Source organism: Capra hircus, chromosome 14 (genome assembly GCF_001704415.2).
Source record: "Capra hircus breed San Clemente chromosome 14, ASM170441v1, whole genome shotgun sequence".
NCBI classification, from domain to species: domain Eukaryota; kingdom Metazoa; phylum Chordata; class Mammalia; order Artiodactyla; family Bovidae; genus Capra; species Capra hircus.
Window position 1 is genome coordinate 51,710,009 of NC_030821.1, and position 20,754 is coordinate 51,730,762.

Below are 20,754 nucleotides of genomic sequence, written 5' to 3' on the forward strand. Positions count from 1 at the left end.
GAAGGAGAGACTTTTGGCAGCATACTAGTATCCTAATCAGCTGAAAAAATAATATTTGTATGACATTAAAACAAAATTAATAGGAAGACACTGATTACATGAAGAGACTTTAGGTTGTAATGATTAAACTTGCAAACTACTCAGCATAATTAGTGCCTTAATTAGGATATGACCTGAAATTTCAGTTTACAAAATAAAGGCAATTAAAAGTCACATTTGTAAAGTGGGCTCTAGAACTTATAGTTAGACATCACTTTTTTTTCCCATTTTGGGAAGCACCTTTTTAGGTATTATACGTATTGTGCATTTACTTTGATTCCTAGTCTCACCCCCAGCACAATGTCTCAGCCCAGAGCCTTAAAGGTCAAGTTTAATGACCTTTCACCAAGGACATCTATGCACAGGAAGCCAAACAGCTTCTAGCCACAAAACTCTAGGGAGCAATGAAACAGCAAAGACTTTTCTAGCACATTAAGTTAAGTAAACTAGAAGTTTGATATTGACTTTGATTGAAATATACCATTTCACAGAACTATTTGGGTTCAAATGGCAGTTTTCACAACTGTCATTTATTTTTCAACATGTGCTTCTTGAAGGCATTTCAGGTCCCACAGCTTACCACATGGTGAAGGTTCTAATACAAAGCCAAAGAATTTTCCATCAGTAGATAAAAATGGAGAATTCAATAAATTTTGGTGGGCTAGTGATTTAGGAAAAAATAATTTGGAATCCTACCTTCATTTCTCATGTCAAAATAAACTCCAAATGGATCAAAGATTGACTATAAAAGCAAAATTATAAATGTACTATAAGAAGATAATGGTTAAATATTTTTATAATATTATAATCAAGAGAGGCTTTTTAACCACAACAGATTAAGCAAAGCCATAAAGAAAATGACTAACAAATTTGCCTACTTAAAGATTTTAAACTTCCATACAGCAAAAAGAAAAAAAGTTTTCCTAAGTCAAGCCCAAATCAAGAAGTAACTGATTAAAATCTGAAACTTTCGTTTGTCTTTTCATTCATTTTTCTTCTAAAGGCACAGTTTTATTTTTCAGTAAGTTAGGAAATAATTGGAAATATGCATTACCACTTATGTACAAGGATATTAAGTATAGGGTAAATTAAAAGAATTTACATGTTGACAAATAGCTCATGGGACTTCTCCGGTGGGCCAGTGGCTGTCTGTGCTCCCAGTGCAGGCAGCCCAGTTCAATCCCTGGTCAGGGAACTAGATCCCACATACCACAATTGAGACCCACTGCAGCCAAATAAGTCAGTTAAAATATTTTTTAATGGCTTACATTAAATTAATTAAGTTACAGAATAGCCTAGGCTACAGGCATTAAAAATCACAATATTAAATAGCACCTATATTCATGATAGATCCTCTTTAAAAAGAAAGCTAATTAGTTGGTGGGAATATAAATTGGTATAGCCACTGTGAAAAACAGTATGGAGATTTCTTAGAAAACTAAAAATAGAACTGCCATATGACCGTGTAATTTCACTCCTGGGTATGTATCTGAAAAAAATCAAAATCTCTGATTCAAAAAGATACTTACACCCAGTATAGGGGTGGGAGAGTGGGAGTTACAAACTACTGAATGTACGTTAGGCTTAAGGATATTGTACAAAACAGGGAATATCACCAATATGTAGTAAGTGTAAATAGAAAGTAACCTTTAAAAATTGTGTAAAAATAAAAAATCAAATAATACAGAGAAAAAGAAATTATTTTCCTAAAATATAAAAGGCACAAATCTGGAAAAAAATTTAAGAATGAAAAAATACAATTAACTAGTGAATATAACACAAAAGAAGCAGACTCACAGATATAGAGAACAAACTGGTGGTTACCAGAGGCCGAGAAGGGGGACAATGTAGGGGTTGTATTATCTAGATTTTTTTTAAAAGACTGGAAGAAAAATTTCAGTGATTGTCAGTAGAGGAAAATTGATGGATAAATGTTATTATCTTCATTTTTAGTAATTTCCAAATTTTGCAAACTAATTATACTTAATCCTTTTTTAAATTCCTTGATGCTTTTAAGAAAGTTATTTCAGTTTTTCCCAAAAACAGCTAAGTTGGAACTAGATCAGATATGAAAGATCAAAATGGAAGACTTGAAAAGCATAGCACAATACAGCAATTGCAGGAAATCCCCCCTTTTATTTATTTAAAACCCTCTGCCATGTTTGGTGGTGCTATCATGTCAGTTAAGCACAATTCCTGGTCATTCGCAGTGTCTGTCTATCTGTCTCTCTCTCTCTCACACAACATTAGAACACAAGACTACCTCTCCAGCATCACAGGAGAGTTCTTTCGTAAAATCAGCATCATGCTTCTCTGTTCCCAACTGCTCAGCTGTGGAATAGGGAATGGAACATGAGTTCCAAAGCTCTGATTACCAGGCCTCAGCAGGAAGCTTATGTCTCTGAAACTCACCAATCACCACATAGCTATCACTAGTAGTACAAGAAATGCCATCATTGAACTTCCTCTGTACCTGTAGGTCTTTTTAATTTCTTCATTTGATGCTCCCTTATGCAGACCAAGAATTTCATACAGAGCTTTTCCAGATGTTGACATTGTCCGCTGTCGTTGGTTAGGTATGTTACATGCCATTTTCTCAAACTGCAAAACCAAAGAGGGAGATGGCTGTGAAGGTTATGCATGCCAGATCTCTAAAGGGAAGAGAGTTTGTTTCTGAGTGTTTGTAAAATGTTGATCTGAAGTACATCTTTGTGTCAGCTGCAAAAGGAGGGGAGAAAAGGATTAGGAAAGCCAGCACTAGAGCTTCAGGTCAGGGTCCTAAGGGCTACACGCAGTCATGCAAATGGAATATGGCTTTGTCCACATGGCTAAATAGAAGCAAGATGTTATCTAAATAGCCAGCTAACTTACAGTTGTTAAAAACTGATCCTCTCAGGTCAGGCATACGTAGACTTTTTTCTGTCAGGATTTCTTTGGTTAGAATTTGTCCTTTTTAAAATATCTTTTCCAAATGTAGCCAACAACGGAAATAATCATCAATTTTACTTTGACTCTATTGGCATAGCCATTGTTAGAGTATGAGTTCTTAAAGACAAACAAAAAACGAAAACCCACCATTTTGTAAGTATCAAAAACAAAACAAAACACCACGTTCCTAGTCTCATCTGAGAGCCTGGTTAGACCATCTCTGCAATGATGGGGTACCGAGTCCCCGACAGGGCTCAAGAGTTCTATATGCAAGAGACTCCTCTCCCTGTGCTCTGTACAGAAGGGCTTGTGCTGCCCCGTGTCCCATAGAGCTGCCTTTTGCTGTTTCCTGGCTGTGGGGGAAGCACGGGGAGGCAAACACACTGGGGCTTTCCTGCATCCATCATGTAGTCTTGCCAAACCTAATGTCTTCACTCGGAATGCGAGGATAATAAAGCCCACATCATAAGGGCATCTTAAGGATTTAGAAATAATGCAGATGATGTACCGAGGACATATTGACTTTAAAGAAGTATTTCTATTAAAGGAGGCACAGTGTATAATTCAGAGTGTGCATGGCATTCTGACTATAGGTCTGAATATAGGCCTTGCCATGACCAGCTACATGACTATCCCTATCTATAAACTGGAGACCAAAAAAGTACTTAAATTCATAGAGCTGTCGTAAGAATTAAATGAGTTAATATATTTAAAAGATACTAATGTTCATAGCAGCATTATTCATAAAAGTCAGATAAATGAAAATGTGGTATATACATACAATGCAATATTATTCAGTTATAAAAAGAAATTCTGACATATGCTACAATAAAGTGAACCTTGAAAACATTAAGTGAAATAAGCCAGTCACAAAAGGACAAATATTGCATATGATTCTTCTTATATAAGTACCTAGAACAGGGGATGGTGATGGTTAAACATCACAACGATTTTATTTCATGTCATTGAATTGTGCACTTTAAAACAAAATAGTAAACTTTGTTATATTTTATCACAAAAACAAAACAAGATAAAAAACAAAACTACTTAGATTTCAAGCTCCCCTGACCAGAAGTTCCTTGAAAATTATCATCTGTCTTCCAGCTTTGGGCTTTGTGCATCAAGTGCTGTAAGAGTGAATAAATGTGGATGAAAGAATGTTCCAGGGCTCAGGAGACGGTATCAGGGCTGGGGAGACTCTCATGTTCTACACAAGGAGCCCCTGGTGACAACAGTGAAGCTGCAGACCCAAACAGGCATATCCCAGGGATGGGTGGGCTTGGTTGAAGCCAACCTTCAAGCTCTGCTCCCACCAGACCAGACTGAACCAACATAGATAAGAACAGAGCCTTCTGGATGTTGCCTGGTGGGTTCCAGTGGTCTTAGAGGCCCTTGAGATTCCAGCATGCCACAGCGAGCACTTGTGGTCCTACACAATTCACTTAAGAACTGTGTGAAGAACTTCAGAATGTTTTTGTGAGCATCTAGCTCCTTGAGAGGAGAAAAGGAAGCTGGTGCTGAAGAAAGTCAGACCTCAGTCAAAAACCCTGTAGACCCCAAGGCACTGAGGAAAAAACTGACTTAACAAGGACAACAGCCCAAGGATAAAACCTCATCTGGTGGCATGACTATGTTGTCTCCTTTCAGTTAGCTGTCTATGCAAGTCGAGCTTCCAGAGGCCAGAGAGGCCCTAGTTCCTAGTGTCTGGTACACACAAGGACAAGAGGCGGAATTCTAATTTTGCCTCCCACTAAACAAAATCTGGGCTTCCCAGGTGGCAGGGGTGGTAAAGAATCCACCTACCAATGCAGGAGAGGCAAGTTTGATCCCTGTGTCAGGAAGATTCCTTGGAGGAGGAAATGGCAACCCATTCCAGTATTCTTGCCTAGAGAATTCCGTGGACAGAGGAGCCTGGCAGGCTACAGTCCAAGGGTTCTCAAAGAATCAGACATGACTGAGCACACCCACACAAACAAAATCTAGCAGATATTCAAACTGACTGGCAGCCACGCAGTAAATCATAGCACACATTCTAGTTACTGCTCCACCTTACCTTTCTCACCTTCCATCACAGTTTCCCTAGCAGATAAATAATTCAGGACTTGGGGCTGGGTCAATCACCCCTGTGTTCCAGGTCTGCAGCTCAGCCCTCTCTTGGAACCACAGCCCAGCTGGGTATTCACAACTGAAGGAAAAATCGCCTGACACACTCCCTACTTCCTTTCCTGTCCCCTCTCTCCTGCTGCCACCTCACATATTAACTCGGGACACTGATACTCTGCCCTACACTTCACCTAACTGCTCCCAGAAATGGAGACAACTGGCAGACAGACAGGTCACACTACTTGCCATGAATGAATGAGATTTGGAAAGTAGAGATTTCTGTGTGACTTGGTCGGCAAGGAATAAACCACAGTAATTATACTTGTCTCTGAGATTGTAAGATCTCACTGGGTAGCAAGATTCCCAAGTCACTAAGAATATGATTCAAATCCTAAGACCGTAGAATATGGAGTTACAGGTCATCTAAGCCAACTTGGATGACCTTGGATGGTCATCTAATGCAAGAGATGCAAGTTTGATCTCTGTGTCAGGAAGATCCCCTGGGAGGAGGAAATAGCAACCCGCTCCAGTATTCTTGCCTGGAGAATCCCCATGGACAGAGGAGCCTGGTGGGCTACAGTCCATGGGGTCACAGAGTTGGACATGACTGAGTAGCTAAGCACACCACACAGGACAAGCCAACTTAACAAATGCCTTTTGGGGCCTTCTGACCAGAGATCATTGTAGCCAACTAGACCAGGAGTAGGTACCTTACCCAAGCCAAGTCAGAGTCCTTCCCTAAGTTTCTTTATTATTTTGGATGTAGAACAATCTCTCATGGTAAAAACCTGTCAAATGTAAATTTTGGGTATTGTTGGCTGGCCTGACAGGAGAGAGATTGAAACAGACCTGCAGATGACGAGCAGGGGCAAGAGACGGAGATAGAACCTAGATGGGGTTCGGGTACACTTGCAACTCCTTGTCTCCCACAGTTTGTCAATTAATTCTTCCTTGGATTGAGCCAGCGAAATTCCTCCCTATACACAAATTTATATACATTGTTTTCTTTTGAGTATATTTTCACTAGATTCTGATCAACCAACATTGCTTAGTGTCATGTACCTCAATTTAAAAATCAAGCTATTTCCTTTCCTTAAGAAAAGATAGCTGGTCAATAGTTGGTCAGAGTTGTTAGTAATTGGCTTATTCTACAAACAGAATACACACACACACACACACACACACACACACACACACACACAAAGATATTCAAACCGAACAGATTCAGTTATGTAGACATTACTACTATGAATAAAAGAAGCAGTGGTAAATCTGGGTTAAGACATTTTCATAAAGGAAATTTATAGAGAGCTATTCAAGAGAGCTAAGAAGAGATAAAAGAAATACCTTTGCTTTATGTACTCTATATTCAGCATTCAAAAGAAAGAGTTTCAACTGAGGGAATAAAATCTGTTCACTCTTCATCGTCTATCTCATGAAATAAGAGAGACGCCATGGCTCATAAATCAACAGACTGTCCTAAACTCAGTTTCAACAAAGCACAAATATGCAAAATTTCTCGATTTTGACTGGGCCTTATTTTCCCCCAAGGTTGCCCCCTAAAATTATTCCAAGTGTGGAACAAGAGAGGGGATTATTTGGGGGCTGAAATAGTCCTGGAAACAATCTGGGATTCATCCTTCCTTGCCCCACGGCCATCCCTTTGCGCACTCCTCTCCCCAGTGGAAAAAAGGCAGATTCCATCTCTCGAATGGTTCCATACATAGAAACTCACCCCCAAGAAGACATGGTAGCTGGCTATTGCTTTCATTTATGGTTTTTTTCCAGATCAGCTCTTTGTTGAGAAATCTAATCACACTGTAATCTGTGTTGTTTTCCTAGAGGAAAACAGGCAAAACACTCTCTGACATATATCACAGCAGGATCCTCTATGACCCACCTCCCAGAGTAATGGAAATAAAAGCAAAAATAAACAAATGGGGCCTAATTAAACTTAAAAGCTTTCACACAATGAAGGAAACTATAAGCAAGCTGAAAAGACAGCCTTCAGCATGGGAGAAAATAATAGCAAACAAAGCAACTGACAAGGAATTAATCTCAAAAATATACAAACAGCACATGCAGCTCAATACCAGAAAAATAAACCAATCAAAAAATGGGCCAAAGAACTAAACAGACATTTCTCCAAAGAAGACATACAGATGGCTAACAAACACATGAAAAGATGCTCAACATCACTCACTATCAGAGAAATGCAAATCAAAACCACAATGAGGTATCATCTAATGCTGGTCAGAATGGCTGCTATCCAAAAGGCTACAAAGAATAAATGCTGGAGAGGGTATGGAGAAAAGGGAACCCTCTTACACTGTTGGTAGGAATGCAAACTAGTACAGCCACTATGGAGAACAGTGAGGAGATTCCTTAAAAAACTGGAAATAGAACTTCCATATGACCCAGCAATCCCACTGCTGGGCAGACACACCGAGGAAACCAGAACTGAAAGAGACACATGTACCTCAATGTTCATCACAGCACTGTTTACAATAGCTAGGATGTGGAAGCAACCTAGATGTACATATACACAATGGAATATTTCTCAGCTATTAAAAAGAACACATTTGAATCAGTTCTAATGAGGTGGATGAAACTGGAGCCTATTATACAGAGTGAAGTAAGTCAGAAAGAAAAACACCAATACAGTATGTTAACGCATATATATGGAATTTAGAAAGATGGAATGATGACGCTATATGCAAGACAGCAAAAGAGACAGATATAAAAGAGAACAGACTTTTGGACTCTGGGAGAAGGAGAGGGTAGGATGATTTGAGAGAGTATCTTTGAAACGTGTATATTACCATATGTGAAGTAGATCACCAATCCAGGTTCAATCCATGAGGCAGGGTGCTCAGGGTCAATGTTACCTGAGGGATGGGATGGGAAGGGAGGTGGGAGGGGGGGTTCAGGATGGGGGACACATGTACACCCATGGCTGATTCATGTCAGCGTATGGCAAAAACCACTACAATATTGTAAAGTAATTAGCCTCTAATTAAAATAAATAAATTTTAAAAATAGATGAAATTTAAAAAGAAATCCAGTAGCTGATGGCTTTATGTTGTGGGTTGATTAATACTGAGAATGAGTTGTTACAGAGAGTTTGAAATTTGTTTATTTTCTGTTTCACCTTCTTCGCCCTGTTCCCAAAAAGATCAAACTATTTTCTTTTAGACAGCATCTCAGAAAAGATAGTTGGTCAACAGTTGGTCAGAGTTGTTAGTAGTTGGCTTATTCTACAAACGGAAACATAAAGGAACACAAAGACTGCACATTTGCTTTTTTGTGTGTCAAGCAACAACCTGTTATTTTTCTGTGCCTTTGGTGAGCTAGAAACCAGACTCTTCATATATTATTAATGTAGATAACATTTAGTGTCAAATTCAATACAGCAATACATTGAAACCCTTACTTGTTTCAGTTTGTGAAAACAAAGACATTATGCTAAGAACCTACTAACTACAGGGCAATAGTGCAAAAATCTGCTGAAAACTCTCCTTAAACTTAAATAATGGAGCCATACCCTTGTTTAATGCCTTATATAAAATATAATTTTTATGAGTTCTTTCTCTTAGCCTTTTGAATGCTCATATTCCTATGTAAAATTCAAGTCTTTATTATTTATTCATAGTCTCTCATCTATACTATCCAATGGAGAAAAAATTGTTATGTAAAGTTATTAAGTAATTTAATTTTGATCGTGATAGGTACATGATACTTAATCTTCTGAACTTAAATTACTTTCTAGCTGCATTTGTGTTAGTCGCTCAGTTGTGTCTGACTCTTCGCAGCCCCATGGACTGTAGTCCGTCAGGCTCTTCTGTTCATGGGATTCTCCAGGCAAGAATACTGGAGTGGGTTGCCATTTCCTTCTCCAGGGGATCTTCCCACCCAGGGGGCTGAACCTGGGTCTCCTGCATTGCAGCCAGATTCTTTACCATCTGAGTCACCTAGCTGCATTACAATCCATGAATACCATAATTTCTTAAAGCACTGACCACTGAACAGTCACTACCAAACCACATTCACCTGTCTCTTGATAAAGATACAACTGAAAGAAGGCTCAGTGCTCCAATGGTGACAAACATCCAATTCAAAATAAGCACATATTTTAAAGGTACTAACTCGAGGAGTCCTACAAATGCTGTGCTAAAATTTTCATGGTGACATGAAATGTTTCCTTCAGAATAAAAGAAATTTCACCTCTATCTATTATGTGAATTTTGAAAATAGAAAAAGAAATCAGACTCTTCCTTTCTTGGCAGGGTCCCTTCACTGCTGAGAAAGTAAAATATGAACAGAGGAGATTAGATCATTAAACAGTAAAAACACTTTTGATGGCTGTGATTGGGGAAATCAACATGTTTTACCACTTTTTATTACATCTGTAAACCCTCTATAGAAATCTATTTATTGGAGCAAGATCTTATTCAGAGAGCATTGTATCTTAAAGCTAAACACACATCCAAAATGCTAAGCCTATGTTTTAAAGTATTAACTCTCCCTAATGTGATTACAATTTGTTATTGAAAAATAATTACCTCTTGACTGCACTGGTACTTATATAAACAGCATCCTGAAGACGAGACAACTTGGAATGTCACAAATAATCCCCAGTACCTGTTCGTATAACTCCGATCCTGTGTTTTCCAACAGGAACCACTTGCTGTTTTCAACTGGTCTGGAAATAGGTGTGCAAAGAGAGAAAGAAAGGCAGCAACAAAAGGAACTATTTCATACCTGTTCCAGTCTTTCAGAGTAAATGGCTGCCTCTTTCCATTGTTCCCACACGAGCTTAAGCGAATCAATGGCGTCGAGTTACTTTTGATTTGCTACTCTATCAGCCAATAGATTATCCCTCTGGAAAACACAACAAAGAGAGAATAAAACATGCATGAACTTGAAGGTTGCCATTACAAGCCATATCCAGTGATACCAAAATACATGCTGTATCTGTGTATCTGATCGGATCATTAGTCAGCTGGTGCTGGGCTCAACCAAATGCTGGTTTGAAACTGCATCCGGGTTTCCACCAGAACTTTCAATCAAGAAAATGGGCTATCCTCTGACATCCAAACTGGGTTCTTTTAATTTTTTTTAATTGAGTATAGTTGACATATTTAATTCATTTTGGGTGTACAGTGTAATGATTCAATATTTGTATATATTGCTAAGAGATCACCAAGTCTAGTTAACGTCCATCACCATACATAGTTACAAATTTTTTTCTCTTGAAAACTTTTAAGATCTTCTCTCTTAGCAATTTTCAATAGGCAATACAGTATTATTAACTATAGTCACCATGCTGTACATTACATCTTCATGACATATTTACTTTGTAGCTAGAAGTTTGTACCTTTTGACCACCTCCGACTGTCACCACCGCTACATTACCGCCCACCCCGGCTTTGCTTAAGGCAGCCACCAACCTGATCGCTACATCTTTGAGCTCGGGTTATTTTCAAGTTCCACATGTAAGTGAGATTACATGGTATTTGTCTCAATTATTTCACATAGCATGATACCCTCAAGATTCATCCATGTTGTCACAAATGGCAGGATTTCCTTTTATGGTTAAGTGCGCTCTGCCATATTTTCTTTATCCACTGATACACACAGGTTGTCTCCATATCTTGGCTATTGTAAATAATGCCGCTATGAACATGGAGGTACAGGTGTCTTTTTGAGTTAATGTTTTCATTTTCTTCAGATAAATACCCAGAAGTGAAACTGCTGAATCATATGGTAGTTTTTTTACATTTTTTGAAGTACTGTTTCCCATAGGTGCTGCACTAATTTACATTCTTATCAACAGTGCACCAAGAGCTCCCTTATCTCCACATTTTCATCAACATTTGCTATAGACATTTTGATGATAGCCAGTTTGACAGGTGTGAGGTGACACCTTACTGTGGTTGTGACTTGCATTTCCCTGATGATTAGTTATGTTGAACACCTTTTCATCTACCACCTGTGTGCCTTCTTTGAAAAAATACCTATTCAGATCTTCTACCCACTTTTAATTGGATTGCTTGCTTGCTGTTTTGCTGTTGATTTGTATGAATTCTTTATATATTATAGATATTAACCCATTGTCAAATATATGATTTGCAAATACTTTCTCTCATTTGGAGGGTTGCTTTTTCATTTTGTTGATGGTGTCCTTTGCTGCGTAGAAGGTTTTTAGCTTGATGTATTCTCACTTGCTTATTTTTATTTTAGTCTTTGCTTTCGATGTCAAATCCAAAATATCATCACCCACACCAATGTCAAAAGGTACTTCCAAACCTACATTTTCTTCTAAGAGTTTTGTTGTTTCAGGTCTTACATTAACTTTTTAATCCATTTTGAGTTGATTTTTTGCATATGGTGTAATATAGTGATCCAGTTTCATTCTTCTGCATGTGGCTGTCCAGTTTTCCCAACATCATTTATTGAAGAAACTGTCCTTTCCCCAGTGTGTATTCTTAGCTCCTTTGTCATAGATTAATTGACCATATGAGCCTGGCTTTATTTCTGGGCTCTGTATTCTGTCCCACTGATCTATATGTCTGTCTTTGTGCCAATACCATCCTATTTTGATTACTATAGCATTATAGTATAGTTTGAAATCAGGGAGTGTGATACCTCCAGCTTGGTGGTTCTTTCTGAAGGTTGCTTTCGATATTCAGGGTCAAGTTGAGTTCTTTTAAATTTTATTTTCCTTTGGTCTAAGGCTAACACTAATCAACTGCTTTAAAATTACTAGAAGGACCATATAACATTAATAAGGGGAAATTACAATTTTTCACTACATTAATCCAACAATTTTCATATCTGAAGATTTAGCTCTAATCTTGGTTAATAGGCATTGAGGTGACTGAGGTGGTTTTAAGAATTAGGAACTTCCTGTTAAAACTCTTATGTAACATAAAAAGATCACATGAGAGAATAGTTCCCTGTGATTTTGAGTAAGATCATAAAGATTGAACAAGGATTAAATGAAACAGGTGTTACTCTTGAATTGTGCAAAATGGGATCTTGCTCCTGAAGTTGGCTGTAGAGTTTAAGTTTGCTTCTTAGCATGACACACAACAAATCCTAGTGCTATTTTGTGCAAATATTTCAGAGCACTGTTTTGTATTTTTTTTCAGATGCAATGGTCATTTGTCATAGATCTTGATTTCCAGCCAGAGTTTAGAAAGCACCCCATCATCATGCAAAGAAATGGGATGAGGATGTGGGGAGGGGCGGTGTGGAACTAAAGACATTTAGAAATAAATACCGAAGTTCCAGCATCACTTCAGCTTAATAATAATGTTCTTTAAAAAAAATGAAGCATAGTTAATTTACAGCATTGCCTTAGTTTCAACTGTATAGCATGGTGATTCAGCTATATATGTGTGTGTGTATATATTGAGATATATATATATATACACACATATATGTGGGAAGCCCATATAGATATATATATGTACGTATGTATCCTTCTTCAGATTCTTTTCCATTATAGCTTATTAGAAGATACTGAGTATAATTCCCTGTGTTATATGTAGGTCCTTGTTGTCTATTTTTTATATAGTAGTGTATACACATTAATCCCAAACTCCTAATTTATCTCTCTCCCACACACCCCACTATTCCCTGTGAGTAATTATACATTCATTTTCTATGGGAGTCTATTTGTTTCATAAATGAGTTTGTTTGTATCACTTTTTTAGATTACACATTTGAATGATGTCATATGATATTTGTCTTATGCTGTCTGACTTACTTCACTTAATATGATAATCTCTAAATTCATCTATGTTGCTGCAAATGATATTACTTCATTCCTTTTGTATGGCTGAGTAATATTCATATGTATGTATATGATATGTCATGTCTTTATTCATCTGTCAGTGGACATTTAGGTTGCTTCCATGTCTTGGCTGTTGTAAATAGTGCTGCTATGAACTTTGGGGTGCTTGTGTCTTTTTCAGTTAGAATTTTCTCTGGATATAAGCCCAGGAGTTGGATTACAGGATCATATGGTAACTCTATTTTTATTTTTTTAAGGAACCTCCTTACTGTTCTCCATAGTGGCTGCACCAATTTACATTCTCACCAACAATGTAGAAAGGTTCCCTTTTCTCCACACCCTCTCCAGCATTTATTATTTGGAGACTTTTTAATGATGGCCATTCTGACTGCTTTGAGGTGATACTTCATCGTAGCTTTAATTTGGATTTCTCTAGTTAAATTTCTTGAGTCAAATTAGCAATATTGAACATCTTTTCACACTCTTGTTATCATCTGAATGTCTTCTTTGGAGAAATGTCTACTTAGGTCTTCTGCCCCTTTTTTGATTGGGTTGTTTGTTTTTTGACATTAAGCTGTATGAGCTTTTTGTATATCTTGGAAATTAAGCCCTTGTCAGTAGCATTGTTTGTAAATATTTTCTCCCTGTCCATAGATTGTCGTTTTTCTTTTGCTTATGGTTTCCTTTGCTGTCCAGAAACTTTTAAGTTTAATTACAAGGACAAAAGCTCCAAGTTTATAATTTTTTAAGTATTGCAAAACTCTTAGGTGAAGTAGAACTGTACTGTTTTTCAGAGAGAAAACATAGTTTCTTATTCATCTAGTCATTCACCACTTGGTTACCTACTAGATCCAGTCATTGCTTAAATGCTAGAAATACCCTGGTAAACAAAAATACAGACTCTGGGTTTGTGGTTTACAGAGTTACAGCTTACTAACAGAGACAGATATTATTCAAATGATTGCTCAAATAAATATAAGAATTTGGAGAGGTGTTACAAGACCAGGTAAATGTTAAGACCATACAAAGGAAGATCAGAAAAAGCTTCCCTAAACAAAAACAGCCAAGCAGATATCTGAAAAGAACCAAATGACTGGGTTTGTGTACTTCTCAAGTATACTTGAGAAGCAAGCATACTCTAGGCAGGAGGAAAAGCATATTCAATGGGCCTAGGCACTTAAATTGAAGAAGTAAAACATTCATGCTGAGGTGCACTCTAACACATAGAATGTCAGCACATGCCTATATATGTATGGCTTCTGATATATAATCTGAAGATATAGCAGGAAATTCTGCTTAAACAAGCAAGACTTTCTAGAAATGGTGACGTTTAAATGATGTTTGTTAAAGGACATTACTCATGGGAAGCACATCAATAACTCCTTGATGCAAAATACACTAAATATACTGTAAAAGTAGTATAATCATTGAAGAGGGGAATTTAGAAAATATTCCAAGGCTAAGCAATGTGGCCTTTCTGTAAGTGAGAAAATTGGAGAGAGAAGTCTACGTGTGTGTGTTTGTACTGGGGAATGGGACACTACATACTGATTTTCCCTGTGTATTCTACTTATGAGCTTCTGAGGTGGCGCTAGTGGTAAGAAAGCCGCCTGCCAGAGCAGGAAATGAAAGAGATATGGGTTCAGTCCCTGGGTGGGGAAGATCCCCTGGAGGAGGGCATGGCAACCCACTCCAGAATTCTTGCCTGGAGAATCCCATGGACAGAGGAGCCTGGCAGTATACAGTCCATGGGGTCACAAACAGTGGGACACAACTGAAGCAACTTAGCACTCATAGACGCGCATTCTGTTTATGGGGTCTTCACTATTCCCTTAGGTGCTCCTGGAGGCCTTTTATATACCTCTCTCAATTTCCACATAGGGTTAGGGTTATTATAATCAATGGCTAGTATCAATACATCAGCACAGAATCTGCCACAGGTACTAGATGAATTTTAATATTCAACCAAAATAACCTAAGAATCATAAACATTAGGGTACATAGTGTTTAATGTAAGCTACCTATAATCAGCAGATCCAAACACCACTCTTTTTGAACATGTGATATACAAGGGCACGTAGTTCCAACAAATAGTGTTAGTTGCTCAATCATATCTGACTCTTTGTGACCCCATGGACTGTAGCCCGCCATGGACAGGCTCCTCTGTCCGTGGCATTCTCCAGGCAAGAATACCGGAGTGGATTGCCATTTCCTTCTCCAGAGATCTTTCCTACCCAGGGATCAAACCCAGGTCTCCTGCATTGCAGGCAGATTCTTTACCATCTGAGCCACCAGGGGAGGCCTAATCTAAAATAAATCTAAAGAACCCAATGCAATGAACAAAGGCATTATTATTGCTATCTCTGTTACTGTTATTACCCCACTACATTGTTGTTCTTATTATTGCTATTATATGGAATTCAGGTCACTTTTCAAAGGGATGAGTCATCTGGGTAAAATTCATTCTGTTAAGTGAATTTAGAAAGGGAAAAGATAAATTATTCCTTTGACTGTGTAAAATTAAGAGATTATTGGCTACCAGTGCAGCAGCACCTCAAACAAAATTACAGAACAATTCTGGCATTTTGGTAAAACCAAGTGTTCACGTTTCAGAATGCAAATTGGTTAATTCCTATTACATTTCATAATTTTTCAAAGTTAAAAAATGTCCCTTTTAAAAAGAGGTTACAAAGAGGATGGAAATTTTAAAGTGCCTAAATCTATAAATATGAAGAAAGCATAGAATCATAGAAGGCTAAGGGGGATGGTAACCACAAATCAAAAACCTACAACAGATATACAATTAAAGAGAAAGGAAAACAAGCACATCACCAAAAAAAATTATTAAACCACAAAGAAAGAAACTAAATGAAGAAAATAACAGAGAACTACAAAAGCAACCAGAAAGAAATATCAAAATGGCAATAAGTACACACCTAGCAATAATAATTCTGAATGTCAATGGACTAAATGTTTTAATAAGATAATATAGGGTAGCTGATTAGAAAAAAAGAAAAAAACAGGATCTGTCTTATAAGAGGCTCACTTCAGAAGTAAAAACACACACACAGATTGAAAATGAGAGGATGCAAAAAGATATTTCAATATTTAATAAATGGATATTTAAACAATGGCAATGACAAGAAACTGGGGATAGCAATACTCATAGCAGAAAAAAACAGACTTTAAAACAAAGCCTAACAAAAGATAAAGAAGAGCATTATGTAATGATAAAAGGATCAATATAAGGAAAGAATATAGCGCTTATCAACATATATGTACCTAATATAGAAACACCTAAATGTATAAAGCAAATATTAATAGACAAAAAGGGAGAAACTAACAAAGCCACATAGTAATAGAGGACTTTAACATCCCATTTGCATCAATGGACAGATTATCCAGACAGAAAATCAATAAGGAAATGGTGGTCTTAAATGATATTAGACTAGCTAGATTTAATAAATATCTACAAGGCATTCCATCTAAAAACAGAATATACATTTTTTTCAAGTACATGTGGAACATTCTCTATGATTGATCACATACTAAGCCACAAAATAAGTCTCAACGAATATTAAAGGATAGAAATTATATCAAGCATTTTTTTCTGATAACAGTAGTATGAAACTTGAAATCAATTGCAGAAAGAAAACTAGGGGGAAAATGGAGACTAAACAACATGCTACCATAAAAACAATGAGTCAATGAAGAAATTACAGAGGAAGTAAATCAGAAAATACCTCCAGACAAGTGAAAATGGAAGCACAATTTCCAAAACCTATGGAATGCAGCAAAACGCAGTTCTAAGAAGGAAGTTTATAGTGATTAGGCCTGTCTCAAGGACAAGAAACATTTCAAATAAACAGCCTAACTTAATATCTAAAGGAATTAGAAAAAGAAAAACAAAGTCAGCAGAAGGAAAGAAATAATAAAGATCAGAGAGAAAATAAAGTAGATACCAAAATAAAAGAAAGTATCAGTGAAACCAACAGTAGTCTTTTTTAAAAGACAAATAAAATTGATAAACTTTTAGCCAGGCTTATAAAAGAGAGACAGGACCCAAATAAACAAAATAAGAAATGATAGAGGAAAACATAACAACCAATAATATCACAAGGATACAAAATATCATAGAATACTATGAACAGTGATAGTCCAATAAATTGGTTAACCTAGAAGAAATGGGCAAATTTCTAGAAACATACAACTCTCTAAGACTGAATCAGAAAGAAATAGACAATCTGAACAGACCGATCACTGGTAGTGAAATTGAATTTATAATTTAAAAACTCCCAGGAAACAAAAATCTAGGACCAGACAGCTTCACAGGGGAATTTTACAAAACATATAAAGAAGAGCTAATACCTGTCCTGCTCAAACTATTCCAAAAAAATAAAAAAGAGAATAAAGCACTCCCAAATTCATTATACTATTACCCTGATCCCAAAACCAGACAAAGACACTACAAATAAAAGGAAATTAAAGCCAGTATCTCTCATGAATATAGATGCAAAAATCCTCAACAAAATATTAATAAGCTGAATTCAACAGTATGTTAAAAGAATCAAACTTATACACCATGATCAAGTGGGATTTATTCCAGGGATACAAGGATGGTCCAGTAATTGCAGATCAGTCAGTGTGATACACCACATTAAGACCTGGCTAAAAGAAATCACATAATCATCTCAATAAATGCAGAAAAAGCATTTGACAAAATTCAACATCCATTCATGATAAAAATTCTCATCAAAGTGGGTATAGATGAAGCTATCCAGTCCCATCACTTCATGGCAAATAGATGAGGAATCAGTGGAAACAGTCACAGATTTTATTTTCTTGGGCTCCAAAATCACTGCAGATGGTGACTGCAGCCATGAAATTAAAAGAAATTTGCTCCTTGGAAGAAAGGCTATGACCAACCTAGACAGCATATTAAAAAGCAGAGACATCACTTTGCCAGCAAAAGTCCATATAGTCAAAGCTATGATTTTTCTTGTAGTCATGTAAGGATGTGAGAGTTGGATTATAAAGAAGGCTGAGTGCCGAAGAATTGATGCTTTCAAATTGTAGTGCTGGAGAAGACTCTTGAGGGTCTGTTGGACAGTGTGGAGGTTAAACCAGTCAATCCTAAAGGAAGTCAAACCTGAATACTCATTGGAAGGACTGATGCTGAAGCTGAAGCTCCAATACTTTGGCCACCTGATGGGAAAAGCTGACTCACTGGAAAAGACCTTGATGCTAGGAAAGATTGAGGACCAGAGGAGAAGGGAGTGGCAGAGGATGATATAGTTAGATAGCATCACTGACTCAATGAGTTTGAGCAAACTCTGGGAGATAATGAAGGACAGGGATGCCTGGCATGCTGCAGTTCATGGGGTCCAAAGAGTTGGACATGACTTAGTGACTGAACAATAAAAATCCAAACAGAATAAAGAGCATTTACATAAAAAAGACCAATAATGCAGTTAGCATCATACTCACTGTGAAAATTTGACAGTCTTTCCTCTAGAGTCAGGAATAAGACAAGGATGCCCACTATCACCACTTCTATTTAATATAGTATTAGAACTGCTAGCCATAGCAATCAGACAAGGAAAGGAAATAAAAGGCATCCAGATTGGAAGAGAACTAAATCTGTGACTATTTGCAGATTTCATGGTACTATTTCTAGAAAACCCTAAAGTCTTCAACAAAAAAAATTGTTGAAACTAATAAATAACTTTGTAAATTTTCAGGATAAAAAATTGATATACAGAAATCTATTGCTTTTTGAAACAGTAATAATGAACTATCAGAAAGACAAAAAAAATCTGGTTTAAAATCACATCAAAAAGAAAAAATATGTAAGAATAAATTTAACCAAGGAGATGAAAGATCTATATTCTGAAAACTGTAAAACATTAATGAAGGAAATTGAAGATTATACAAAGAAAATAGAAAGATACTCCATGTTCTTGGATTGGAAGAGTTAATATTTGTTAAAATGGGCATACCACCTAAAGCAATCTACAGATGAAATGCACTCTCTGTCAAAATACCCATGACATTTTTCACAGAAGTAGAACAAATAATCCTAAGATTTACATGAATCTACAAATGACACTGAATTGCCAAAGCAATCTTTAGAAAAAAGACCACAGCTGGAGGTATCAAGCTCCCTTACTTCAGACTACACTCTGAAACTACAGTAAGCAAAACGGCATGGTACTGGCACAAAAACAGATATATCAATGGGACAGAATAGAGAGCCCAGAAATAAACCCACAAGCTTATGGTCATTTAATCTACAACAAAGGAGGCAAGAATATACAATGGAGAAAAGACAGTCTCTTCAGTAAGTGGTGCTGGCAAAACTGGACAAATACATGTAAAAGAATGAAACTAGAACATTCTCTAACACCATACACAAAAATAAACTCAAAATGGATTAAATACCTAAATGTAAGACCAAATACTATAAAACTCCTAAAGGAAAACATAGGCAGAACATTCTTTGACATAAATAGCAGCAATATCTTTTTGGATCTGTCTCGTAAGGCGAAAGAAACAGAAGCAAAAATTTAAAATAGAACCTAATTAAACTTAAAAATGTTTGCACAGCAAAAGAAACCATTGACAAATGAAAAGACCACCTATGGAATGGGAGAAAATATTTGTAAATGTGGTGACTGAGAGGAGGTTAATATCCAAAATATATAAACAGCTTATACAATTGAACATGAAAAGACAAACAGCTGATGAAAAATATGGGCAGAAGAACGGAATAAATGTTTTTCCAAAGAAGATATACAGATGACCCACAGATTCTTGAAAAAATGCTCAATATCCCTAATCATCAGAGAAATGAAAATTGAAACCACAATGAGATGTCACCTCACACCCATCTAAATGGCTGTCGACAAATTACATTTTGTCAAGGATGTGGAGAAAAGAGAACCCTCCTGCATTGTTGGTGGGAATGAAAATTGGTGCAGTCCCTATGAAAAACAGTGCAGAGGTTGCTAAAAAAAAATAAGAATAGAACTACCATCACTTCAGTTGAGTTCAGTTCAGTCACTCAGTAGTGTCCCACTCTTTGCAACCCCACAAACTGCAGCATGCCAGGCTTCCCTGTCCATCAAAAACTCTGGGAACTAACTCAAACTCATGTCCATTGAGTTAGTGATGTTATCCAACCATCTCAACCTCTGTCGTCCCCTTCTCCTCCTGCCCTCAATCTTTCCCAGCGTCAGGGTCTTTTCAAATGAATCAGTTCTTTTCATCAGTGGCCAAAATATTGGAGTTTCAGTTTCAGCATCAGTCCTTCCAATGAATATTCAGAACTGATTTCCTTTTAGGATTGACTGGTTGGATCTCCTTGCAGTCCAAGGGACTCTCAAGAATCTTCTCCAACACCACAGTTCTAAAGCATCAATTATTCGGCACTCAGGTTTCTTCACAGTCCAACTCTCACATACATACGTGACTACTGGAAAAACCAAAGCTTTGACTAGATGGACTTTTGCTGGCAAAGTAATGTCTGTTTTCTAATATGATGTTTAGGTTGGTCATAGCTTTTCTTCCAAGGTGCAAGCGTTTTTTAATTTCGTGGCTACAATCACCATCTGCAGTGATTTTGGAGCCCCCCAAAATGAAGTCTCCAACTGTTTCCATTGTTCCTCCATCTACTTGCTGTGAAGTGATGGGACCAGATACCATGATCTTAGTTTTTTGAATGTTGAGTTTTAAGCCAACTTTTTCCCTCTCCTCTTTCACTTTCATCAAAAGGCTCTTTAGTTCCTTTTCACTTTCTCCCTGAGGTTATTGATATTTCTCCCGGAAGTCTTGATTCCAGCTTGTGCTTCATCCAGCCCAGCATTTCTCATGATGTACTCTGC

General features: G+C 37.1%; 1 protein-coding gene across 1 annotated transcript in view; it reads right to left on the reverse strand.

Moving 5' to 3' along the window:
• Window positions 1-20,754, reverse strand: part of DNAJC5B (DnaJ heat shock protein family (Hsp40) member C5 beta) — a 98,847-nt gene that overhangs the window by 56,194 nt on the left and 21,899 nt on the right. Inside the window, exons 3-4 of the mRNA XM_013969158.2 lie at window positions 9,832-9,951; window positions 2,513-2,640 (exon numbers count right to left, since the gene is read on the reverse strand). Coding sequence (XP_013824612.1) covers window positions 2,513-2,631 — 119 coding nt within the window. The 5' untranslated portion in view covers window positions 2,632-2,640; window positions 9,832-9,951. The remainder of the gene's footprint in view (window positions 1-2,512; window positions 2,641-9,831; window positions 9,952-20,754) is intronic.